This window comes from Pogona vitticeps, chromosome 4 (assembly GCF_051106095.1).
Source record: "Pogona vitticeps strain Pit_001003342236 chromosome 4, PviZW2.1, whole genome shotgun sequence".
Taxonomy (NCBI): domain Eukaryota; kingdom Metazoa; phylum Chordata; class Lepidosauria; order Squamata; family Agamidae; genus Pogona; species Pogona vitticeps.
The window spans coordinates 238,997,625-239,024,138 of record NC_135786.1 but is presented as its reverse complement, the minus strand read 5'-3'; the positions used below and the strand labels follow the sequence as shown (position 1 = coordinate 239,024,138).

Here is a 26,514-nt window from a genome sequence, read left to right as displayed (position 1 = left end):
TTCACAAAACATCATGCTACAACTTACGAATGGCTTGTGCATGTCATTTTTCTTAAACGTGTGCCAGTGTGCTCTCATGGTTAGAGGGACAGACTATGATTCAGGAGATCTGGGTTCAAATCCCAATGTAGCCGTGAGACAGTTTCTGAGTGACTTTGGCCAGTCACCATCTCTCAACCTGCTCTGCCTTACAGGGCTATGAACCCACATTTCCCGAGTCCTAGTCTGATGTGATCACCACCACAACAGATCACTCCCTCTATACAGGGGATAATAATATTATCCAGCATGGTCGGATGGTTGCAAAGATTTCAACTAGGTTTATTTATTGGTATCTCTTTACCCGACTTTTCCTGCCATGAGCTTGTTGTTACGTCCTGTCAATTCACCTCCAACGTAATGGTGAGCCTAGGAAAGAGTGATCTCGAGAACGTCCCTGTCCTCAACAGCCCTGCTCAGCTTGTAGATTCGAGCCTGTGGGTTTCTTTAGGGACTCCGTCCACCTCGTATTTATTGGGTCTTCCTCTTTTCCTGCTGCCTTCCACCCTTTCCCCAGCAGGATGGGCTTTTCCAGGTCATCCTCGCTTCTCGTGATGTGCCCAAAATAGGACAGCTTTTTTGCATCCAGAGATAGTACAGGCTTGATCTGATCTAGGACCCACTTGTTTGTCTTGCTGGCAGTCCAGGAAATCTGCAAAGCACCCCAGTTCAAGCAAACAGATTTTTCCCCCTAGCTTTTTACCAGGATCACATTATCTCAAACTGCCACTTGTGTTCTGAAGCCAATTCACAAGACTGTGTTTGAACTTGGATCTGCTGGGTTTTGGATCTTCTGGTTGGAGGTTAAGGGGTGTGTATGCGGGGCGCACAACGGGCTTCACCGGCCCGGCCCGCACATGCCTCCTTTGACCCCGTTTTTAGGGTACCTTTTTGTCAACAAGGAGGCCATAAATCTGCACTGGGTTTTTTGTTCATTTGTTTCCCACAGCAGTGACTTGGTGTGTTTCTTGATTTTTGATTTTTTATTTTTTGTTAGGTGCAGAGTATCTGGACAGGAGTTTGGAGGTGGGGGGAACAGCTGGCTGTGAAACTGGTTGCTGCAAGATCGCCTGGGCATCCTGGGGGCCAGGAAGAGAATGGAGGAAGCAGGGGTGCCAGGAACTGAAGACATTGGAGAAAGGAGCCTGGGGCACATAAATATGTGGCAAAAGGCATTAGGAGGCCATCTCTCCTGTAGTCCAGCACATAGAATGGATAGTACCTGGGTTGGGAAACCCAGAATCGGCAAGGGGTGGGTGCTGTTTATATTTGCCAGGGAAAACTGGCACAGCCAATATGGTCCTGATTCCTGCCACAGTCCTGAAAGAAGGATAACTTTTACTAGGTGGGTTGTGGCTAATGGTGGTTGAGGTTCTTAAGCCGGGGCTCAAGGACACCCTGCCAGCCCTGATCTCTGCTAGGAGTTTTCTGGATGTGGGATGAAAACAAGCAGAGTTGTCAACATTTATAACCGCTGGCTGGGAAATTACTTAAAGCACTTTTCATGGCTGTGCAAATAATCCGTAATACCAAGGGCACTATAACCTGGGCGGTTTGGTCATGGAAAAATCAAGGCTATCAAAGGCAAATGAATAGTGGTGTTGCTTCTTACAAGAAAATGTTTTGAAAAGTTGGTTGTTGTAGGGTTTTTTTTGGGCTGTTTGGCCATGTTTTTCTTCCTAATGTTTCACCAGTCTCTGTGGCCGGCCTCTTCAGAGGACAGGAGTTAGAACTCTGTCTGTGTTCTGGTGCAGTGTGTGGGATAGTTGAGTATTTGTAGCTGTGGGATCAGCTTTTTGTCCTTTTCAGGAGATCGGGTGATTATGGTGATCACACACTACACCAGAACACAGACAGAGTTCTAACTCCTGTCCTCTGAAGATGCCGGCCACAGAGACTGGCGAAACGTTGGGAAGAAAAACCTTCAGAACATGGCCAAACAGCCCGGAAAAACTACAACAACCATGAGATCCTGGCCGAGAATGTTTTGAAAAGTTGTTTCAAAACAGCTTTTTGGGAAAACAGAGGTTGATAAGGCTCTGGTGCCACCCTGTGGCAAATGGTGGGGAAGAACAGGCCATTCGTGCTGCCTGTTTTCATAGTAGAAGTCATCTATGGTTTGCAGGGGAGTTGGGACTCTGGGGCATGAGGGATGCTGGATCCTGAATTAATCCTAAACACAGCTGTGTGTTTAGTCGTTTAGTCGTGTCCGACTCTTTGTGACCTCATGGACCAGAGCACGCCAGGCCCTCCTGTCTTCTACTGCCTCCTGGAGTTGTGTCAGGTTCATGTTGGTTGCTTCGCAGACACTGTCCAGCCATCTCATCCTCGGTCGTCCCCTTCTCCTCTTGCCGTCACACCTTCCTAACATCAAGGTTTTTTCCAAGGACTCTTTTCTTCTCATGAGATGGCCAAAGTACTGGAGCCTCAGCTTCAGGATCTGTCCTTCAAGTGAGCATTCAGGGTTGATTTCCTTTAGAACTGATAGGTTTGTTCTCCTTGCAGTCCAGGGGATTCTCAAGAGCCTCCTCCAGCACCACAATTCAAAGGCATCAATTCTTCGGCGGTCTGCTTTCTTTATGGTCCAGCTCTCACTTCCATACATCACGACAGGAAAAACCATAGCTTTGACTATTCGGACTTTTGTTGGCAAGGTGATGTCTCTGCTTTTCAAGATGCTGTCAAGATTTGTCATCGCTTTCCTCCCAAGAAGAAGGCGCCTTTTAATTTCAGGGCTGCTGTCTCCATCTGCAGTGATCATGGAGCCCAGGAAGATAAAATTTGACACTGCCTCCATATCTTCCCCTTCTATTTCCCAGGAGGTGATGGGACCAGTGGCCATGATCTTAGTTTTTTTGATGTTGAGTTTCAGACCGTTTTTTGCACTCTCCTCTTTCACTCTCATTACAAGGTTCTTTAATTCCTCCTCACTTTCTGCCATCAGAGTGGTATCATCTGCATATCGGAGGTTGTTGATATTTCTTCCGGCAATCTTAATTCCGGCTTGGGTTTCTTCCAGTCCAGCCTTCCGCATGATGTATTCTGCATATAAGTTAAATAAGCTGGGGGACAATATAGAGCCTTGCCGTACTCCTTTCCCAATTTTGAACCACTCAGTTGTTCCATGACCAGTTATAACTGTTGCTTCCTGTCCCACATATAGGTTTCTCAGGAGATGGATAAGGTGGTCAGGCACACCCATTTCTTTAAGGACTTGCCATAGTTTGCTGTGGTCCACACAGTCAAAGGCTTTCGCATAGTCAATGAAGCAGAAGTAGATATTTTTCTGGAACTCTCTGGCTTTCTCCATAATCCAACCTGAAGACTAACTTTGTTTTTTAAAGTGAGCTTTCCTGGACAAGTCTACTCCATCAGCCTGATAAAATGTTTTTGTTTTGACTTTTTCTACTTTTTTTAAAATGTTGTTTTCACCTATAATGTTTGCACAGACTGAGACGGCTACCCCTTCTACAACATCCAACAACATGTGGAGACTGAAGAACACCAAACAAAAGAAAATAACTTTTATGGACAGCCCTGCCTTTCCTTTTTCACTGCTGGATGAAGGCATCGCCTTTGTATTGAGTGTGTGCTCCTATTTAACTGTTAATAATTTTACATTCCGAGGAAGCCCTTTGAGGTTGGTATTGTATGAAATGTGTGTCACACAGTTAAGTCATTCGGGGACACCCTAAATGTGCTGTCCTCAGCCGCCCTGCGTAGCTGGTGGAGACTCAAGGCCGTGGTTTCCTTGAGGGAGTCAGTCCATCTCACGCACCCTCTCTTCCTGCTGCCTCTCCCCCCCCCGCTCCCCCCCCCCCGGGCCTTCTCCAGCGTTAAGAGTCTCTTCCAGAGAATCTACCTCTAGGACGCCAAACCTTCAAGCCCGCGCATGCGCACGCCGGCTGGCGCTTCTTCCCATTCCGCCCCTCCAAGGGATTTCTATTGGCCGCGCGTTCTACCTATCAGGACCCATGGGAGGGGCGGGAGGGGAAAGCGTCCTCTTCGCTTCCTGGATTGGGCGAGCGGCGCCTCCCTCCGACGTTCCGATGGGTCGCCCTGGAGACCAGGGGGGCGGTGCCCGGAGGGGGCGGTGCCGGGGCTTTCCGTCGACGCTCCTGCCGCCTTCCTCTTCCTGCTCTCTATGGCCTTCCCCCTCCTCCGGAGGAAGGAGAGCCGAGACGCGGTCCGCAGCCCCGCCGGTGAGCCCAAGGCCCTGCCCGGGGTGTGTATGGTTGTGTAGTTGTGTGGTTGTGAGGTGCCCCCCCCTGCGTTCTTCTGAATGCCTTCTTCCCCCCTTTTCCTGCCGAGCCCCACTCCCTGAGGGAGGCGTCGCGCCCCCCAACCCGTGTCTCTCTCTCTCTCTGCGTGTGGATATCTGCACGCGTGTATACACACACACACACGTGTGTGTGTGTGTGTGTGTGTGTGTTGGCTTTCTGGGTCGCGAAGGGGCCTCTGACGCCTGCCTCCCCCCCCCACGCCCCCGGCTGAGCCATTGACCTCCCGCCGCCCCTGTTCGGTTCTGGAAGGACCCCCCCCCGAGCCCGTGGCTTCCGTGAGGGGGGGGGGGTCGGTCCCTCTCCCGTTTGTGTGTGTGTGTGTGTGTGTGGGGTGTCTTCCTCTCCTCCTGCCGCCTCCCCCACCGTTGAGGTCCCTTCCAGGGAGAAAGAGGAGAGAGACTCAGCCCCGTGGCTTCCTTGAGGGAGTCTGACCATCTGGTATTTTTTTTGGGGGGGGTTTCTTCCTCTCCTCCTGCTGAAAGGGGGCTTTCCGAGCATGGTGGTCTTTTCCCAGAAAATCCTCCCTTTCCAGAAAGTAGGACAACCTTCGGTTTCCACATTTCCAGGAGCCCTAGAGATAATAAACAGATTTGTGTTGTATTTGCTCTCAGGGGAGAAACCGGCATATCGCAAACCTACAAAGGGTTTTAAAGGTAAATCAACTATTGAAGGGGTGGTTGTACCAACCGTCCCGTGGAGTTATCCGTGGCTGAAGGGGGGGGGGGAGGATTTGAACCCAGAGTCCGTCTCTCTGTCTGCGACCTCACCCTGCCTTCTTCCACACACACACAAAAAGACAATGGCTTTACTGCATGGTTGTGACAGGTTGAAGCGTGTTATTGTACCGAAACAGCCAAACAGTTAAAAATAAGGATGACACGTATTAGTCCAAGATAGGGCCAAGTCATTCCCTACCAATCCTGTTGGTTTTTTTTTTTTAAATCCCCCCTTTCAGTCAGTCCTGCAGAACTTTTCCTGCTCACAGAAGGCCAGTGGGAAGGGTGGGTGGTGGGTGTCGTACCCCCCCTTTACTATTCCAGATGACAAAAAACAATTTTATTTAGGTCAAACCCATGCTGTCATCGTCTTAAAGTGTATCAGGAGACAAGCAAGATGGACTGGATAAAAGAGTGCCTTTGAAGAAGTGGGTTTTTTCCCCATCCAGAATTGTTTATAACTGGTAGTAAGTCTGTTAGTCTTTTAGGTGCTAGAACTTCTCTTTGAAGTGGACCTCACCGACTAGATAGGCGGGATATTAATTAATTAATTAAATTTTTTTGCTGCACTGGTTGAAACAAACTAACTTGGCGACCTTGTTGAGAACTGGAAAAGACCTCCATGCTGGGAAAAGCTGAAGGTGATTTTTTTGGGGGGGGGGGGGAGGGATTGACTTAGTTTTTAAAAAGTGCCTTTGAGTTTGCAAGAGGTGAACAAGCCTCTTAACTGGAAAAAAAACTCCAAAGAAATTTCTAAGTACATAAGAAATATGTACAGTACTGTATAAAGCACACATGGATGCATGGGGTTTACTTTGTGTGTCTTTTGGATTTTAACACACCACTCTTTTCTGACATCTCAAGCCATATAATATGTCTGGTTGGTAAATTCACAAAATATGTGCACGTGCACACGCAAAACACTTAGTTACCTAATAAATACATTTTTAAAATAGGGTTGTGATACCTTAAAAGATAAATTGGGTATTTGTCTTTGAATCTCAGTCTAAGTGGCTTGGGGTCAAGACCGTCTCCTCCGCTGTATCAGAACCCGATCTGAAAATGGTTGTCAGAGGCACTTTGGGGGTCTTCTGTCCTAAATGAAACGAGATGGGTGGCTATTTAAGGAGAGAGCTTTTAAAGGGGTGGCCTGTGTTTTGTGGAATACATTCCTAGAGAGGCTTGTTGAAAACCTACACTCTGTCTTTTCACTCTTCCAGCTTTTTGTGTTTTGTCAAAGGCAGAGAATATACTGCTTCACCAGGTGTATTGAATACCTTCAGCTGACACGGAGGTTTCTTTATTTAAAATATCTTTATGCTATTTCCTTTTGAATGATGTGTTCAAGAGGCCTTACAAGATGAGTAAGAGTGCTTGTAGCGCTATGGGGCGGTATATAAGTCCAATAAATAAATAAATAAATAAATAAATAAATAAATAAATAAATAAATAAATAATGCAGTCCTTACATCTGTTTAGATGCATCTCCCCAGTGCAGTCATGAACTGCTTTCACCGCCGTGGCTTTCTCCCACAAGAAACTATACCTCTGTGAAGCACTTAGGATCTCTCCCAGATAATTATCTCTACAAACTAGCAATGTGCAGTATGTGATGAATGCAGCATGTGATGAAAAATGTGGTCACTGTTTTATCCAGAAGTTTGCACAGCATAGCGTGTAAATTGTAGTATGTATTAAAAGATTGAACTGAGATCCAGTGGGTCACCCATGTTCTGATTGTGTTTTTATTCTCCCTGTTTTTTAGGAACACTAAGATGAATACTTTAGTCATGTACCCCTCCCACCAGTTTTCAGAAGAAGATAAAAAGATGTATTATATCTTGACTGATGACTTTCCTTATGGTAGCAAGCTGTTTCCTGCAGGGAGTATATGTTACCTGAACGAACAGACTTTCCTGCATCACATCAGCATGGGGTCCACTCGTTTCTGGAGGTTTGTCATGGTCGAGGACGGTTCTGTGGTCACGATGGATGTCGAGAGTCTGCAGCCCCTGAATGATAAGATGGCTGATTTCCTTCTGGCTGTCAGCAATGTTCACGAACGGTTAAACTGCTTTCTGGACTGTCGACTTCTAGACGCAGCCATGAAAGCCAGAGTGGGTCAACAGGTCTTTGTAGAACTAAACCATCAAACGTTCCCTGGAGTCATCCGCTACATTGGGAAGCTTCATAAGAGCCCTTGGCCGTCTGGACTCTGCCCTGTTTACTTCGGGGTGGAGCTGCAGGTAAGGGTGATTTAAGGAGGCAGGAATTACTGTGGGGCTCGTAGGTCTGGTTCATAATTCTCTTCCTCATTAACCCGTTTGAGAGAGGCCCTTTGTCTCAATGATTTCCTCTTAGAATTGGAGTCAGTAAGAAATTGGTGGTAAATATTAATGGAATGACTCCTAAATTTCATTCTGTGGCACATGTAATGCTTGGTACATATTGGTGCAGTTTTCCCGAGGGGTGAGGACCTGCCAGCTCCCCTGAAGGAATGTTTGAGTTCCTGCATGGATGGAGCAGCAGCAGCAGAAGAAATAAATAGTCTAAAGCTAATAACGATCACTTCTTTTTTATTATTGTTTTCCCATGGGCTAGATTCTAGAACATAATTTAACCCGTCTGCTGTTTCTTCAGGGTGACGGTGATGGCAAAGGCCACTGCGATGGAACCTATAACGGGACCAAGTGCTTCAAGTGTAAGCCGGGCGGGGGCATTTTTTTGCCCTTTAACAAGCTGCAGTTCCTGCCAATGCCGGAGGACACAAAACTGAAGGAGGTGGAAAAGCTGGATGGCATTCAGGAGATGCCAGTCAAAGTCGGGGAGGCCGTGGGCTTCTATTTGGACGATGCCTTCACACGAGGAATAGCAATGGATGTGTACAAAGAAGGGAGCACCTGGATGGTGAAAGTGTGCCTGGTAAGAAATGAGGTCTGCCTCTCCTCCTTTTCTCCCTCTGGCAGATGCCCTGGTGGGTGCAGCCTGCAGGTTTTGCAGTCCTGGAAAAGTGGAGAGCGGCCACGCTCTTGTGTAGGATTTGCCAAGGAGGGGCAATGAATGGGAAAGAAAGAAACAACCAGATTTTGGCTGGCTGCTGCATCCTCAGGATGAGGACCAGACTTCGTGAATGGTGGCCAGGGTGGTTGGGGCAGAGAACCGTGAGCGATCGGGTGACAATGTCGAAAGGCAGTGTGGTTTTCAGAGCTGTAGAAATGTGGATGTCTGTTGGGAAGTTCCAGGGAAGGGAAACAGATGGCCGCCAACTCAAGAATAAGGAAAGAGGAACCTAAGGGTTTCTTACAACAAGCGAAAGTGAAAAGAGGAGAGAATGTTTGTCAAGCCCCCTCCCTCCACCTGAGACCCACCCAGAGAGCAAGCTGAGGGTGAATTCATCCTGTGGCTGCCTATTTCTGTGAAGCGACTCGCTCCAGAGCAGTAGCTTTTTCAGATTTTCTGGGAAACCCAGGAGGTGCTTCATGATAATGCAGTACAAGCTTCTCTGGGAGGCAAGCTTCCAAGGTTAACCTCTCCCTTCTCTTGCTGTGCCTTCTGGCCCCAAGTGCATTGCCATGAATGATGCTCTGGAGGTATACCGGGACTCTAGACATGAGGGAGGCTTCTGACAAGCACAGCTATTATTTATTAATTACGGTATATTTTTATTTCTGCCTTACAGTGAACAGGCACTCACAGTGAACAGGTAGTGTCCAGACAGCCAGTTTGTCTCCTATTACAGTCAACAGCAACAAAATCAGCAGCTAAACCTATTAATAACCCACAGATAACAAAGCATATTAATAAAGATGGTGAAGATAATTCAGTTAACATTTAAACCTCATTGTAACTTCCTAATCCCGTAAACCTAGAATAATATGGTGAATGCTATGACAAGCGCTTACCCGTTTTCAGGCGTAAGGCAATTAAAAGCTGCTCTGAAGAGTTACGGGTTTTGCAGTTTTCAAAAGGTAAGGGGTGGTCCTTGGTGAACAGCCGGCGGTAGCTCTTCCGCCCTTTGAGAGCCAAGGTAGAAAATGTCTGGTTTCTCTGGTCGTGGATTTTCCGGCCCCCTCTCGACATTGGCCTTTCCGTGGCATATATCGTGAGGAGCCAAGGGAGTGGTCTTAAAGCTGATTCCCGGAGAGATGTTCCATTTGATATCAAGGTTCCCAGCTCTCTAGGGCTTTATCGGTCAAAACCTAGCATAAAACTGTTATCTGTTGTACAAGTCGATGGGAGGCTCCTCCTCTATTCCATTCTAAATTCAAGTTCTCTATGTTTATATATCTGTAATATTTTATTTTTCTGTTTTGGTTTGAAGGAGGATGAAGCCATCATGGATGGTTTCCGGATTATCCCTATGGACTCTGTGGTGAAAGAGGAGCTGCTGCTTCCAGGTGAGCTGGCCTTCGCGTGCACTGCTCATGGGCACTCTGACTCTTTCCCCCCCAAAAAAGCAAAAGCATATCAGCGGGGTGAGGTTTCTGGGCTTTTCTCTCCCTTTCTCGGTTTCTTGTGACCCTGTTTCATCAGGCAACAAGGATCAAACGTATTGTGTTTGTGCCTACGTTTTTCCCCGCCTCCTCTTCAAGCAGGAATAGCTCTGCACCCATTTGGTCTTCTGCGCCGGTCTGCACTCAAGCGGTAGTTGTTGTTGAGTATGAAACATGTCACACGTCTGTATTGTTTTGCAGCTTTTGAAATAGAGGCAGATTCGGGGCCTCAAGACCGGCTAAAATGTAAGAGAAGTGAGAGCGAAACAGAGAAGGAAACCAAGCCACCCTCCCTGGACGTGAACTCCATGGTCCAGATCGATTTAGAGAAGGGGAATTCCGTCACGGGAACGATCCGCTGGGTTGGCTGCCTACCCAACACTCGGGAGAAAGTGGCTGGGGTTGAGTTGGTAAGAGTCCCGTCAAGCATTCCCTGGTTCGGTCGCTTGGATGCCTTCGAGCTCTGTCTTCTGGTGGAATTAAGAACCAGAATCTGGCGATAGGTTTTCGTAGGCACCGCCGGTCAGTTCTGGGGACCAAGTAAATGGGCAGCCATGGACAGCAGAGTTGCGGAGGTAGCCACTGGCCTCCCTCTGCCCAGCTCAGCTCGCCTGGCCCAGGGGCCTCTGATTGACCACAGGGTGCCTTTGAGTTATCGTGGATATTTTTTTGGATGATTTAATTTTTTAAAAAAAATCATTTATAAAAATTAAATCATGCTTCAGATGGTGGCTTCAATCAGTTTGATTTAAAAACAAATCATGGATTTTTATCTGCCTCGACTGAGAAAGGTTAACTCCCCCTTCAGTCCCCCTGACCTTCCTGCAGCCTTCAGTGCCACGGAAGTACCACGGCTAGTGCAGGACCTAGCCGGGATGGCAGATATGCCGGAGTGTTAACAAGAGTCCAGAGGCCATGAGGACCTGGTTTTCCTCATCGGCCAGACTTCCACTCGGTCCCTTCTTTGTCCAGCTGCATGACTAGGTGAGATGGGGGGCAGGCCGTGTTTTAGTGCCATTTTTCTGCTGACAAACCCCTGTTCGTGCGGCTCTTTGTTCTCTGACTCAAATCCAACCACTGTACATGTGTGCGACGACAAAGCCTCTGTGCTGCCTTTTGAACAGTCACAATCTCTCCTGCACCCGAGTGACGCCCACAGACAGTCTGTAACCATCCCGTAACAATGGCCTGTCTGAGACATGTTGCCCTCCTTCGCAGGATGAAGAGAAGGGGGTGTCGGATGGGGAGTTGCAAGGCATCCGCTACTTCAGCTGCCCCCCCAAGAGGGGTCTCTTTGTGAAATTGGAGTCGTGCCAGCCAGACATGCGTTTCCAGACAAACAGTCACACACCTTGGGAATCCCTGGAGCTGAGTAAGTTCCTTCTTCCAGTCGAGATCCCGGGACATGCTCTACTGCGAACTGATATTCCCAGGGGAGGAAGTGGGAATTTGCATGGCCATCAGCCATGGCTTAAGAGGTCCGGTTGTGGCTGGTGGGTCCTGCTGTGGAAAGTCAGGGTGGATGGGATAGAGAGCCCCCCCCCCCATTCTAAACAGCGGCCTTTGGAAGCACCTGCCGTTGGCCTCGCTCTTCTGGGAACCCGTGAGCTGCTTCTGGGGTGCAAGCCTGGTGCGTGGTTGCAGCCACTAGCCTTCTAAACACACTCTTAGCTGTAAAGGTGAAAGCTGGCGTCTCACGAAAATGATGCTATTCTATATATATTTTTAAAAAACAAACCAGGTGGACCAGACACCCCTGCGGTCTTCAGCAACCTGCCACCCCTCAGGGACGAGATGGCTGTGAAGGTCTTAAGTGGGCGGATGAGAGGGATCCAAGGCCATTGCAACTCCTGCTACATGGATGCCGCCCTTTTCAGGTAGGCAGTTCCACGGATGCGGCTTCCAGGCCGTTTCCTGATGGATCCATCTTGGAATCTAATGAGACCGTTTGGTCTACAGTAAGTTGACCACCTTGGTGTTCTTCTAAAACCCTAAGGGCCGCTTCGGCCTTGGATAAAGGCCAGGTCTTATCTAACTGTTAACATTCACTCACTCACTCACTCACTCATTCATTCATTCATTCATTCATTCATTCATTCACTCGCTTTCATTCATTCACTCGCTTTCATTCATTCACTCACTCATTTGCTCATCTTCTATACTGCCCATCCGGCTACCAAGGCCACTCTGGGAGGTTCACAGCAGAATAAAACAGACAACTCTTTATAAAGCACTAAACTTAATAGGTGTACGAAAAATCAAAATCAGTCATATCAGCCCACATACACAAGAAAAAACAACAACTTTGAAATAACTAAAGCTAATTAAAAAGGCAAGGTCATTGAACAGATAATAAAACCCTGTGCTATGGTGATGTGATCTCTGGGAAGGCCTGCCTAAACAGCTATGTTTTCAAAGATGGTTTGAAAATTCCCTGCAAAGTGCCCAAGGTTGGCCATTATCCTGTGGTGGACGAATGGAGTGGAAGGTCCATGATGGAAGGGGCTCTCTCTTGTATGGCTGACTTCACAGCCAGTGTGAGAACGTTGGGAGCCCGTTGGGTTGGTGGGTGCTTGCTTGCTTGCTTGTTTGGCCTTCTGCTCTGACCTTTTGCAGTAGGAAGCTGGTTTGTGTTCATTGTCTCCTGATGTTGTGGCCTAGATTTCTGGGGCTTTATGCCGCTGCAAACTGGGCCATGGTGCTCTTGCTTGATGGGGAAAAGCGAAATCTTCCCTCCTCTGTTGCTTATATTGTTGCTTCAATTTCTCTCTGTCTTTGTGTCCGTTTCTTTAAACACAAATCTGCTCCTCTCTTACCGCCCTCCGCTGTGAAGTGTTGCCGCCAGACAGTAGAGTTACCAAGCGCGTCCTCTCTCACCACAGCCTCTTCTCCTGCACATCAGTCCTGGACTCCATGCTCTACAAGCCTTCTTTCCCACCTGAGCTGCAAGTTCAGAAGATCCTCCGGGACAAGATAGTCAACCCTCTCAGGCAGTAAGTTACGATCTCTGCATCCCGAGCTCCTGGAGAGGAGGCCGTCCTGTGTTCCTGACTCCCTGTGCGTTCGCTTTGTTCTTCTGTAGAAAAGAGTCATTAAATTCTATTTAGCTAGCCTGCCATTAAGGCCCTGGATGGAGCTTCCTTTGATGCAAGCATGGTATGCATGTGATACGCCATTGCTTCATCAGCCCAGCTCCAAACCTGCCTTGAATTCTAGGTTTTCACAGCCAACAACAGCTCTGATCCTCTCTTGATTATTTGGTTTTCACGTCTGTGTCTCTGTGAGAGACCTTACAGAGTCCAACATGCTTACACAATGTATAGTCGTTAAAAAATGACAGTACAGTGGTGACCTGCATAGCAACATTAATCCGTTCCAGGGAAAACGTCACTATCCGGAAACATAGCTAAACAGAACGTAAAACCCCATAGGAACAGAGTTTAATGCGTTCCTATGGGGGGAAAACTCACCGGTAAGCGAAGATTCCCCATCCGGCCGCCATTTTTGCCGCCTCGGTAAGCGAGGGCAGGGCGCAAAAAACGCTGCGGGCGGCCATTTTCTTGATCCGGCGGCCATTTTGGAACTGCCGATCAGCTGTTTCCCTAACATCGCAATATGAAGATGCTTAACATCGCAATGCGATGCTTAGCCTATTAAAACATCGCAATGCGATCGTAAAAACGACCGCAAAATCCGCATCGCTATGCGGATTTGTCGTTAAACGGTGCGCTCGTTAAGCGAGGCACCACTGTATATGAACGTCCGACAGTTGGAACCTCCAAGTGCAGCTCTGGGAAACATACCATGGCCACTTCATTCTCAAAGCAAAAAGTTTCTTGTCTCCGTTCACAACAGCTCTTAAATTCTGAGCCTGAATGGTGGGTCGGTATCCTGAAATCTAAGGTGCCAGTGAAATCTAAGCCACTGCTCACCAGCTTTAACTGGGGTTACGGTACAGTGTCTTATTTTTCCTCCTCTCTCTTTCTGAAGCAGAATAAACTATGTAAAATAAATAATGGGTATGAAAATATAGTTAATTTATAGAAGGGATGAAGTTTGAGGTGTTGTGGGTATGTACGCACAAACCGGAATCCTGTTTGGCGGCTCTTGTGTTCATCGTGGAAATGTTATATTCAGCAGCAGCTGAATTGAAGGCTCCTGTTGACAGTTTTATTTATTTATTTATTTATTTATTTTATTTAATTTATATGCTGCCCACACTACCCAAAGGTCTCTGGGCGGCTTACAGCATTTAAAATACAATAAAGATATGTACAATTAAAATACAATTAAAATATATATAAAATTGCCATCAGACCCACAGTTAATATTATTTCAGTTAAAAGCCTTCTGGAACAGGAAGGTTTTGACCTGGCGCCGAAATGTCATCAGTGTCGGCGCCAGACGAATCTCAGTCGGGAGGGCATTCCATAGTCTGGGGGCAGCTGCCGAAAAGGCCCTTTGTCTGCAAGCCATCCCTCTTACCTCCTTGAGGGATAGCTCTTTCAAAAGGGCCCCCTGGCTAGATCTTAACTGCCGGGTAGGCTCATATGGAAGGTGGATGTGACTTCATCACATTGTGCAGGAATCGTACTGTCAGTGTGAAATTTTGAAATGTATAGAAGGTTAAAAAAAATTAAAGGGGCTGTTGAAAATGCAAATATCAAAGTGTACATGGCGCTTTAAATATGAGGTTTGAACAGCAGTGTACTAAAAGTCACTTCTCAAAACAATCAGCCAGCTTTCCAGCCACGTAAAATAACATTGCCTTGCAGAGAGCTTCTTTCATACCTTATACTTCAGCATGGATGGAAACAAAAGACAGGAAGACAACTCCTAGAATCTTAAAGGGCAGATAGAGCAAACTGGCTTCTGACCAACTTCGTTCACGAGCCCTTTGTGCTCACGGCGTTTTGCTTACCCAGTAAAATGGCACCAGAATGATTTGCCATTCCTGCATGTGCCAGGACTCCAGTTAGTCAAAATAAAGGCTGTTATCTGCCATAGTGGTAACCTGGTAGTGGTCTGTATTATTTTATGCCACTCCAGTATGAACAGTAGAGATTTCTATTAAAAATATTCTGACGGTTTACAGAGATGGGTAACTTAAGAACACTGGCAAAGTTTAGTTGTTTACAGTTGAAGGGGAATGTACAGATGTAGGACAAATATATAAATGCAGGGAAAGCAAGAGACACACGTGCCATGCCACGCAACACACACACACACACACCCAGGTACCAGCCACACAGATATTGGGCACCAGGCCTCAAAAGAGCAGCAACATGAAGCAGCACACCTTAACAGCATCATCTCGGAACAGATGAGGACCGAGTAGATTTCCCTCCATAGATTCAAACTGGCTTGGCCCTTAGGATATTTCTCATGTGAATCTAGGAATAGGCCAAAAGGTGAAAGATTGCTCAAAGTTTTAATGCTTTTTTACTTTCAATGATCTATTTTAGAGGCATATTCTCTGCTTTTGGATGATGCCTTTCTAGGCAATAAGCTTCCACACTTTTAGAATGTAATTAAAACATTCATTTTGGTATTTTGCTGTATGCTCCTGTATTTAAGATTGAAATCTGACTTAAGTGTTTGCCTGCAACAAAAAAAGTTTAGTTTTCATATATTTTTAAACATTTTAACAAAGTCTTCCACAACTTTGAAACAACTATACTTGGAGCATAGATGTAATGTTGATGAATGACGCTTGTAGAAATGGACAAGTTGCTGTTGCTTCTTATTGTACCTTGAGACCCTAGTGAATGTTGATATGATTGAAAATGGTTATCTGGTTTCATTCTGGAATTAATCCTAAATAGAATAAATGACAGACACAGGCTTCTGAATCTTCCTAAGGTCTGTAAAGGTCTTTAGGGCTCATCGGGTGGTGTTTAGGTTCTGACCTGGCAGTATGCACTCCCCAGTTGCCCAAGGAAGCCTATAATCCTCTTTGTGGTATGGAGCAGGGCTATGCAACAGGATTTCACCCGCGGTCTGGTTTTTAGCTTTCGTTGTGTGTTGAGAATTTTATTTTGTCCGTATTGCAAAAACACAATGCCATTTCCTTTTCAGGAATGGTTTTGTTGCTGCTAGGAGTGTGATGGATCTACGGCATCACCTGACGGAGAAGGGCCAGTGTTCCAGCTTTGCCACCTCAGAGAAAGGTGCCGTGTGTGGCCTTCCCCCATTTTAACCCCCCCCCCATGGTCCAGCCCTGCTGATTTGCTCAGTCATCTCAGGCTCGAGTCCCTCCTCCCCCACCGTGCGGATGGGATGGCCCTTGGGGCCTTGGCCTTCACCCTAAGGTGACTCCGTGTGTTTTGTGATGAGAAAAGGTTGGCTGGGGGTGCTGATTGGGAGTGGGGGTGGGTGGGAACCCCATGAGGTCCACGACACAAAAGCGAGGAAAGTCAGAGGCGCTTGGGGGTTAGCAGTACCGTAGAGTGTCCTTTAAATTTAGTCCACGGCCTCCTTTTACTTAACCTTTTTTGGAGTGGGTTAAGGCACCATCTGGGTTGTACCTGAATATTTGGTTAGAGCGAGTGCCTTTCAAGAGAGAGCAGATACTCGATCTGCTAACACCAAGCCTCGTTTTCAGTGCCTGTGATCTCGTCCCCTGGCCTGGATCTGACAGCTCACAGAGAGGGGCTGCTCTCGGGCGGTGGTTTTACTGCATCAAAAAGGGACCAAGCATGTGGCAGAGCTGCCTGGACGTGAGCCAAGCATCTCTTCTCTGGAAAAAAAGGGCCATTTTCTGCAGCTGATTCTGACCTGGAGTTTCCTTTTGTTCCTTCAGACCCTGAGGAGTTTCTGAATCTCATCATGCATCGCATCCTTGGGATAGAGCCCCTTTTGAAACTACAGTAGGTCTCTCTTCCCCCCCCCCAAGAGCCCAGAATCGTCATTTTGGGGCTGGGGAGAATTGTGTGCGTAGAGAGAAGACCTAGTGAACGAGTCGTTTGAATGGTGGATGGGAACTGGCGAGGTATCCCTTTGCAGGCATGGAATATGTCGGGCAGAGAGGGAGAAAGAGGGCTTCCCCCTGGGCCTGGCTGGTGCCCCGAGAGCATGGCGTAAATGCCACCTCTTGTTGATGCGTGCTTTCTCAGAGATACCATCCATGGGGAACTGCTCTTTATCTTGGAAGGAGGAAAAACTGGGCCACTGCAGACACCGTGGTCAGCATTGCTGAGTTGTTTTGAGCTAACTCTTTTTCAGAGAACCCCCTTAGTCTGTTTCGGCCGCCACAAAGCTGAAAGGAAAGCAAAACAGTTCTGGCACCATTAAGACTAATTCGTATGAGCTTTTGTGGATCAAAACCTACTTGGTTGTGGCTTGAAACCTGCCGCGAAATAAATGTGTGGGTCTTAGAGGTGCCACAATATGTTTTTTTTTTTTCATTTTTGGACTTGGTTGGCTTTGAATTAAATGTCCTCACCTTTCAGGTAGTGCAGCGTATTGGGTTGAGCCGAGAAAGTTTCAGGGGAGTTGACGGAGAGGCATCTAAAAACTAAGACTCTCCGTTGAACTGGAGGACGTGGAGGGCAGAGAAGCTCAGGGGCGTGAGTCTCTACAGGCTGCATGCTCGTGCACATCACAGTATATATGGGAAGAAGCGTGAAAGACCCACCCTTGTGCTTCCTTTCCCTTGCCGCTCTGTTGGAAATTATCCGAAGAAGACCTTCTCTCTGGCCTAGAAGTAGAGTAGCACAGATTGGCAGCCACAGAGAAGCCCCTGGCTTTCTGCTTTCAGGTCTGGGCGGCTGAAGGAGCAAGAGTGCTATTATTACCAGATATTTATGGACAAGCAGGAGGACTTGGTGGTGCCGAATGTGCAGCAGCTGGTGGAACATTCCTTCCTGTCTTCTGATCTCAAGCTGGTGGAGGTGAGTTGTGACGCCGACTGAATTTGTGTCCCTCCAGAGCCTACTTGAGGATTTCACTGGGGACTCTGTGTCTCTCTCTAAGGAAGCTTGGTGTGCTCTGCTAGAAAGTCTTAAGATGGTTCTGTGTTTACAAGGAATTGTGCATCTGGGGTACATCCTGCTCTGGAAGGGCCCGTGCTTCCGCTGTAGACGCCAGGCGTGAGCCCAGAAGGTGCCACGTTCCATTTCTGGTGCCTCCGATAGCAAGGGATAAGAAAGGTCTTTCTATCCCTCAGACCTCGGGGAGCCACTGAGTGTCAGAGTAGATGACACACGTCTAGAGGGGACCCCTGGGTTGTGGACCGTGTGGGGGTGGTTTGACTCAACCTGGAAATTCTGGTCTCGGGAGAGCTGTGACATTGAGCGCGACCACGGAGGTGTCTTATGCAATCCCTTGCCTGAGCCCGGCCCTCTGCGCGCTGCGGATCACACTGCATTAACTCACAGGGTGGTGGGCCGGCTGCATTGTAGCCAAACAGTCAAGATGTTTCTCGGCATGTGGCAGCTTAGCACGGCTGAGGGTCCATGTGGAGGGAGATGCATAGGAAAGTGCTTTGGTGCAAAAACATTGTTTAAAAAAAGGTGTGGAACAGTGACCAAAGTAAAAAAAAAATCAGGGATGGATGATACTTTTACACAATGACCAAAACAACGCAGAAAAGACAGGTTGCAGGAATTCTTCATTTGGGCGGTGCAGAACTTGGCTGAAACAGAAACTTCCCCAACTGATTCTGTTGGAACCGCGCAGTCCCAAGTGAAACCACTATAAATGTAAAGTTAGGTGCCAACTGGGTCCATCCTGGGGAAGAATTCTGGAAAGGTTTTGATTTTGGATGCAAAAGGAGTCGGCGCGCAACACCCTGGCCCAGACTTGGTCTGCCCCTTCTCTCCCTGTCTAGATCCCATCCTGCTTTATCATTCAAATGCCCCGTTTCGGCAAGGAGTACAAGATGTTCAGCAAGATCATTCCCTCCTTGGAGCTGGACATCACCGATCTGCTGCAGGATAGTAAGTCACGAGGGGTGGGGGTGGGGGTGGGAGACCAGGTGGGGTGGGTGGCCGGGAAGGACAGTCCTGTTGCTAACAGACCCAGCCTGCTCCCCCACGTATTTAGGAGGCCCTCCATTTCCTCGGAGGGATGTGCGTCAGTAACCCCTCCTCAGGTGGGTGATTGCTCAGGGATGAATTCGTGATCCTTATCAGCCTCATTGATACAAGAGGTGGTATCCAGGCTGGTGCAGCAGGCAGACCCCTGGAGCTGAGCAGGGGGAGCTTTGAAACCTTTAGCACTCGCGATGCTTTCCGGTGCCTTTGGAAGCAGATTCACACCCTTCTGTTTTGTGGACCGGTTGCTGAACACGTCCCTTGGGGGCTATAACATCCCCTGTAGAAGGCCAAGCTTCCCCCCGCCCCCGAGTTGGAAGAGAGATTAAACGGTTGTTTTTCACACCTGTGGCCCGGATCTTGCTGTCAGATGCTATTCTGTCTGTGTGATCTGAACCGTAATATGTGAACACGGTGCCTTAGAAGCTGGCCAGGGGAGAAGAGGTTGGGAGCGGGATCTACCCCTGTTGGACGTTGTTTATCCCGGTGACATTTTTCTAAGGATAAGAAACCTTAGGTAGCCTCAACAAGTTCTAATTTATTTATTTTTGTGGCTTCCACTGCAGGTCCCAGAGAATGCTTTGTGTGTGGAGATGCGGCCACTCGAGAGTGCTCGGCGTGCTTTAAAGACAAAATGTTCGCCGACACGGGTCTGAAGCAGTACTGTGATCCCTGCTGCAGGCAGGTAGGCGGCTTCCTTTTTGCAGGATGGTTTAAAGAGGTTCCCGGTGATGGGCCCCCAGATCCCTGAGATTTGGGAAAGGAAACCATTGGTTTTTGCGATCGCTATCATGCTTTGCAAGACGGTTTCTTCTATGACCATGCTTCCCAAGACTTTTTTTTTCAAGATCAATGCCTCGCGAGACGAATAAATTTCGTCTTTTTTTGCAAGACAGTGATTCTCGCGGAACGAATTACTTTCGTCTTGCAGGGCACAACTGTAATTGTTTCTTTGCATGCCGTTGACCGCTTTTTCTGGTCTGCGCTATTCCTGCAGGCGGAACCTCTGTGACTGATTATTCCGTACCTTTCTGGAGAGATTTGTCCCCTTGAACTCCCCCCCCCCACTTTTTTTAAATCAGTCCCTTATTTTTAGAGACGTTTCTTCTTGCAAGATTGGCTTTCCTTGGCAAATTTCTATTTGCATATGAATTAAACTTGATAGCATTTGGGGAAACAACATTCTAGGCATGCAAAGACCTATGGCATGCATAACGTCCCCTCTGGTTAATTTTAATGATCAGGCTATGCCATACTCTGGTAGTTCCCAACCTTGTGTCCGTAGATGTCCTTGGACTACAGCTCCCAGAAGACCACTACTAGCTGTGCTGGCCAGGAGTTCTGGGAGTTGTAGTCGAAGAACATTTGGGGAACCACGGCCATCATCCGGTCGTTCAAATAGATCCACGGTTGGCGCCTGTGTTGTGGCTAGACCATGAACCATTCCCTCTCTGTGAGGGTCACTGGCATCATCCCTGACCTCCCAACCCTTTCCTCCTTGGTCCAGCTTTCTTCTTGCCGTCTGATCTCGGGCCAGTTGCCAGGAGCAACCCCCATATCCCTGTGGGTCCCACCCCATTTCCCGAGCCATTTAAGAGCAGCCCTTGGGCTCCCTCTCGTCTCCCTTTGCAGGCTCACTCTCATTACCAGCGGAAGGCCCACCGGACCACCGAGCTGCACATCCCAGAGGAGTTCCACAGGGCTTTTTGCCAAGGCAACCGGCGGGTCCCTCGGGAGAAGCTGGAGCTCTTTGCCGTTCTCTGCATCGAGACGAGTCACTACGTTGCCTTCGTGAAATATGGACCAGAAAAGGAGAACTGGATGTTTTTTGACAGCATGGCAGACAGGCATGGTAGGCGTTCAGGGATGATCTCACGGCGAGTGTCCCTTCCGACAATTCTCTCTCTCGTTTGTGTGTGTGCATGTATGGGGAAGTGCCGTTCTGTGTGCCTTTCATGTGTCTGGAGCACATGGGATTGTTTTGGAATGCATCTCTGGGTCTGCGTATGGATGCGAGGGAGGCTTCTCTTCTTATGACCCAGTCCACTGCATTCTAGAAAATGCTGAGCTCCCAACGGGAACTAAAAGTGCAATCCTACATGTTTATGCACAAGTCGGAGCTACTCTGATGGTTACTCCCAGATAAGCAGGTACAGCCTTTCAGCGTTAGCAGGAAAATGGGCAAGTGGCCTTGAGAACAGAAGGCTGAGGGGAGATAGGATAGCATTTTTAAAATACTCAAAAGACTGTCATGCAGAGGAGGGGCAGGATCTGTTCCTGATCATCCCAGAGTGCAGGACACGCAACCATGGGCTCAAGTTACAGGAAGCCAGATTTTGGTTGAATATCAGGCAAAACTTCCTAACTGTTAGAGCAGTATGACAATGGAACTGATGACCTCGGGAGGTGGCGAGCGCTCCAACACTGGAGGCATTCAGGAAAAATTTAGACAATCCCTGGCAGATGCCCTTCGATTTGGATTCCTGCCTTGAGCAGGGGGTTGGCCTTAGAGGCCCCTTCCCACTTCATGATTTTATGATTTGACAAGCGGTCTGCTGTAGCTTTGTGGGCAGAAACCGTTGCCCATTAGGAAGTGGAAGCTGAGTGTGCTGTTTGTGCATGTAATGGAGAAGTCCTGCCAGATTTAATCTGCTCCTAAGAGGCTTTGTTGCTGTGAGCTGGCTTGTTGAATCATTGTGATATTTTGAAACCCCCAGCTTTCCCATATAGCACGTTAGCCAGCTGCAGAGTGCAGGGCCGGTCCACCCTTCGACTGCCGTGCCATTTGAATTTTTCTCTGAAATGGTTCATAGTAATATTCGTATTGTCGCTGTGCCCCTCCTGTACACCCACCAGGTGAGAAAAGGCAGGGAATTCTAGGCATGCTGGGGCCTCGCCTTTTCCTTCCTCCCCAGCCTTAAACTTTTCTGCTGCTTGTGGAGCACAGGGCGGGGGGTTGCCGCCGCTTCTGCCACAAGGAGGAGGGTGGCCTTGATCTGCCGCTGTTTTGATGGCTGCTGTTGGCAATCTGGGGAAGGTGCAGCAGCTGCCCCTTGAAGGCGGCTGCTTTTAGAGTCTGTGCCCGTCCCACTGCCCATGCAAACATCTGTCCTGGTGCAGTTGGTAGAGATGACTCCGCTTTGGCAGCACAAAGCAGGGGAGATTTGGGAAGAAGGCAAGTGCATGGTGTAACTTGCCGATGCCTGGATCCTCAATTCCATCTCCCTCTCGTTGGACGCAGGTGATGAGAACGGTTACAACATCCCCACGGTGACCCTGTGCCCAGAGGTGGCGAAGTACTTGGAGATGCCGGTGGCTGCCTTGGCCATGGAGCAGCCCCGAGACATGGAAGGAGTCGCCAAGCGCCTCTTCTGTGATGCCTACATGTACATGTACCAGAGCAAGAGGATGGCGCTCTATAAATGACGGCCGAGTCGCTTCGTATCGCTGACCGTGGAATGAAGGCGGAGCCGTCCCAGGACCCTCTTCCGAGACGTCGCTCATGCTGTTTACAAAACCTACCTTTGGGGACAAGAGGAAGGGGAACGATCCTTGTTTCCACAGCTGATGACTCGGAACTGGCAAGCCCCAGGTGACCCGCGCTGTGGGGGAGGGCATCACCCCACCGCGGTCTTTCCATGTCCTTTTCCCGGGAGCCTTCCCCATATTTTCTCAGCACTGGGTCATACCTGGGGAAGGCAGAAAGCTCCAGGCCCGTTTGGATGCAGCTCCGTGGTCCTGCGACTCTGAATCTGGTCGTGGTGTAGGCCACGGATCCAGACCACTTGTGGGCTTGGCCAATCCCAGCTTTGGATCGAATTTTTCTCCCTGCTTGTCTGGGAGATGGGAGTGGAGACTCTCCGGTGAAGAAAAGCTTCCTGCCAGAAGTTCTCGGTTTGACCGGGAATCCCAAGGGGACCAGCTGCTGCTCTTCCCCTGGCACATCCGGTTTGTCTCTTTCCTTGGACCCCTGGCATTGGTGGGAGCCCCGTGCAGACGACGGGCCCTTGGGCTTCTCATGCGCCCTAGTTTTAGACGAAAGTGCTAGCGGTTGTGTCTGGCTTTGTTTGCACCCTGTGGTGTGGCAGAAGGGAAAGGAAGCCAGCAGTTCTTCCTGCCTTTCCCTCTGAGGTTTTCTTCCTGGTGCAAAAACCTGCCTCATGGGGTTCAGAAATCATGCTTGGTTGACCTTCTCTTTTCAAAATCCTATAAAGATTCCTTAGCAATTTATCTTCACTGGGTTGGACTGAGGTTCTCTTTAAGGTAATATATTTGTTGCTCAACTAGGAATGAGAAGGTGGGCTCGCCATAGCCTCTCCCCGTTTTTCTCCACCGAAAAAGGGGCAGCCATGCCGGCAGAAGTCTCCAGGAGCTGTGAAACAAGAGAGTTATCTTCTAGGTACTTAACAGCGTCAAGAAAAAAAAGGGAGGACGCAGCCTATGGAGGGGTAGAGAACGAAGGAGGTAGAGCTTCCAGAGACCCTTTGCGTCTGCCCACTCCGGCTGTAAAGGGTTGGCATTTGGCATTTTCGGACATTCCCACAGGAGTATAAAGGTATATCGAAAATATTATGTGCAAGACATGTAGAGTTCTATCTGCTTGGCATAGATTTTGCAAAATGACATTTTAGTAGATGAAAGACAGGTAACGTTTTGTGAATATTGTGCAATAAAATAAGAGTGAGGGGTGGGCAGATTGCTGGACTCCTTTGGTGGGGTTTCTGTGATGCTACTGAGAGGTCACGCCTTGTAGGCTGTGAACCGTTTCTTGAACCTTTAGCACTTTTCATCAAAGGTACCGCCTTTTGGAATGAGGATTATGTTTGACAGGGAATGTGGGAGCTCGTCAGCGTCCAGAAACTGGAAATGAGATCAAAGTATGGGAAATTCAACAAGTGAGGAGTCGGCTCCATTTATCTGGCACTCGACGGGAGTGACGTAGCAACCTTCCCACTTCGTTTTGCTGGTGGTCTAGCATCCCAACCAGCGACGGGTACTCAGCTGGCTTAGAAAACTCAATTGACATAAGCAAACCATTTCTGTGCAATATCTGGGGTGTCTTTGCTGATTTAAACCATGTTTCCCACCACTGTAACCCTATATTTGAAGTATGTAATTTTCTCTCTCTCATTATTTCTCTAATTTTTACCTTAAGCAATCTCAGGGAAACAAAGATTTTTTTTATTATATTGTGATATCTAATTTCTAAAACGTACTTTCCAATAATACAACCTTATTTTTGACTCGACCGTTGGCTTCTTTTTTCCAACCAATGTCTTTCTGTGTCAAAGCTACTCAGGTGAAGCACCTGGGTTTGCAAGCAAGCGGACTGTGTTAAGAGTGGTCTTAACTGGCTAGATAGGCGGGATATAAATAAAATATATAAATTCTGTCCATGTTGGACGATGAAAGATGTGGGCCAGAGCAGGCATGCAATAATGGGCAATACCTCAAGTTGATCTGTTTGTGGATGGCTCCCCTCTCTTGACATGACCAATGTTGGGTTCTTGAGATAACTTTCAAAGGGCATTGAATTTCGATTATGAGAGCAGGCCCACTGAGCCTGTGGGATTCATATAAATGTCAACCTACCCTCTGGTGACAGATTCCATGGGTTGCCCTGTAAATCCTAACCATTGGGTTCAGGCGGCTGGCTGGCGGCAGAATGGCTCGTGGAAGGAAGACGAGAGCAGGGCGGCAGGACGGGCACCTTCACCCACGGCCACGAAAAGCCCAAGGGGGTGGGTGGGCAGGTAGGTGTTGGCAAGGGCCACGAAAGCCGAATGTCTCCCTCGGCAGGGAAGAAAACTCACTCAAAAGATCCAGGCAAACACCTTCACGTATCAATGGTGGCTAAAGAGATTTATTTATTTTATATACAAAGGATATATGGGTGCCTCCCTGTCATGGCACCGGAAGGGACATGACTTTGGAACAAGGCAGGGGTGCCCGGTGTCTTGCTTGTGCTTTTTGTGTTTTGCCCTTTTTGGAATCTCTCTTTCCCCCCCCCCCCCCGTGCATCTGCCCCCCCCACTCAACCTCATCAGCAGCAGGCGCACCCTCTGGTCCAGACGGGGGGGGGGGGTCATTCCTTTTTCATTGGCTGCAAACCAGCCTGAACAATGAACTTGAGCCATGCTGTAGGACACCCACCCCACTTTTATCTTACCAATGTGGAAGTGGCAAGCACGGTGATTCCTAAGTTAAGAGGTGTGAATGGGAGAGAACACTTGGACCCTACAGCTCTGGTGCTCCATAGGGTCGGGCTCTCTCTCGCACCCCCCCCCAGCCTGCCATGCACAAAAACATTCAACGTCATTTTAGAAAGAAGCAGAAGATGCTGCTTTCGAGGCCGATGTTTACAAAAAAATAGCTACCTTGCGCCAAGGTGGAATAGAGCCCCACCCCCCACCCCGCATGCCATCTTGCCTGGCAGGTGCCGGCTGGTCCCTTTGTGCCAAGGTGGCGGCGAGACTTGGCCAGTGGTCATCTGGAGAGTAGCCCTCTTTCCCTGACACCCAGCTCGGTTGGATTTTGAGCCAGGGCTGTGCCAACGATGTGGCCGGTGGCCTCTCTTGGCCGCCACCAAGAGCCTTGCCCAGTTTGGAGTCTGGTCTGTTCCGAGGCAGCCGGGGGGGGGGACTACCTTTGGGGGCCATCTGTCCTGGTGAGAGGGAGCTGCTTTTTGTTTTCCTCTTTGGGCTGCCGTGCTCCTCTTCCCTGTCCCACGTGAGGATCTGTGCTCCCCAGCTTTTAAAAGCTCCCCCCTTCCTTTTAAAGAGAAACCAACCATTCTATCCAAACCAGGGCCCCTCTGTTGGCCGTTTAATCGCATGGTATATTCTTATAGCATATGGATATAAAAAAGGGGGGAACAGATCACAAAGCAAGGTCATAAAGCAAGGGTTCGGCAGCCTCTGGCCTGGGGGGACCCTTTGTCTCCCTTTGCTTTGAAACGCCCCAAGTTTCTTCTTAGCCTGTTTCCAATCCTTGCCTGCTGCTGTCAGGCCAACCCCCCGGCCTTCCTTTTCTCGCTGGCCCCAACATCCTCGGAAAACACTGTTGTTCAAAGGCTCCCGTAACACGTTGGGTCCTGCGAATATTCCTGCAAACAAGTCCCTTGCAAGGGAGGAGGGAGGAGACCTTAGCGGCCGGAACACTCCAGCGGTTTCCTCGCATCCCTGTTGCCGAAACACCTCCGATTATGGTAAAAACCTACGAATCTCCAAAATGTCCTTCGGCCCCTATTCTCCTCTAGCTGTTGCTGTTACCGCAAAAGCATCCAGTAACAGCCTCATCGCTCACAGCTCTCACGACAGCACGTTGTTACGCACAGCGCCCTGCCCCCTGAAGCCAGATCCTGTGTTCTTGCAGAGTTTTAAACGGGGGGGGGGGGGCTTTCGATTTCCTTTATGTCAAGTTAATTTTACAAACCACCCTAACTCTTCCGGTTCAGCTCCCATGTGGAGGACCTAGAAATCCAGTTTCTCCTGAATCTGACCTTGTCTTAAGGGCCTGGTCACAGCAACACACCTGGAGCCTTGCCGTCACATGAAGGACTGTTAACGGCTTATTCCTTCTGCATAACGATTCTACCGCAGGGAGCGAAGGAAAGAGCAAGACCCTCGCTCACAGAGCAACGCTGGTGCCCAGACTTGACAAAAGACAACTTGGGATCACACACCCCCTGCAGAGTCTGTTTTTTTTTTTTTTTGACATAACACCTTTCGAGCAGCTTCTCAAGATGTGAGAATTAGCTAGGTTCCCCTCTTTTAAAGGAGTTTCACTTGCCTACTGCCCAATTCTGTAATCTGCAGTTCTCCCAGGGCACTGTTAACACTTGAAAATAATCCGAGGGTTGGCTGATTGTACAGCCTCACTCTCCTCTGCAACGGTAAAGAGGTCAGAGGCTTTTGCAGGTGGCTGTTCTCCCTGGCTGCTTAACTGC

At 48.6% G+C, this 26,514-nt stretch overlaps 1 protein-coding gene across 5 annotated transcripts; it reads left to right on the top strand.

The window, feature by feature from the left end:
• Positions 1–4,073: 4,073 nt before the first annotated feature.
• On the top strand, positions 4,074–23,814 carry LOC110070158 (ubiquitin carboxyl-terminal hydrolase CYLD). Of its 5 annotated transcripts, none has more exons than XM_078392048.1 (15): positions 4,074–4,264; positions 6,804–7,284; positions 7,679–7,960; positions 9,360–9,435; positions 9,733–9,941; positions 10,750–10,903; positions 11,273–11,408; positions 12,414–12,524; positions 15,610–15,701; positions 16,334–16,400; positions 17,291–17,423; positions 18,362–18,470; positions 19,133–19,251; positions 20,199–20,418; positions 21,808–23,814. In XM_078392048.1, exons 1-15 carry the CDS (start codon positions 4,089–4,091, stop codon positions 21,990–21,992), a joined length of 2,550 nt encoding a protein of 849 aa, XP_078248174.1. In that variant the 5' UTR covers positions 4,074–4,088; the 3' UTR covers positions 21,993–23,814. The 5 variants fall into 5 exon arrangements, with proteins under 5 accessions (XP_078248174.1, XP_020633462.3, XP_078248175.1 ...); XM_020777803.3 differs by having other exon boundaries at positions 4,129–4,241; XM_078392049.1 differs by lacking the exon at positions 4,074–4,264 and adding an exon at positions 4,609–4,975.
• Positions 23,815–26,514: the final 2,700 nt, after the last annotated feature.

Coding starts and splice junctions, on each gene's coding strand:
- LOC110070158 (XM_078392048.1), top strand. CDS start 4,089: ATGGGTCGCCCTGGAGACCAGGGGGGCGGTGCCCGGAGGGGGCGGTGC. Junction 4,265..6,803: donor AGCCCAAGGCCCTGCCCGGG/GTGTGTATGGTT, acceptor CCTGTTTTTTAG/GAACACTAAGATGAATACTT. Junction 12,525..15,609: donor ATAGTCAACCCTCTCAGGCA/GTAAGTTACGAT, acceptor TTTCCTTTTCAG/GAATGGTTTTGTTGCTGCTA.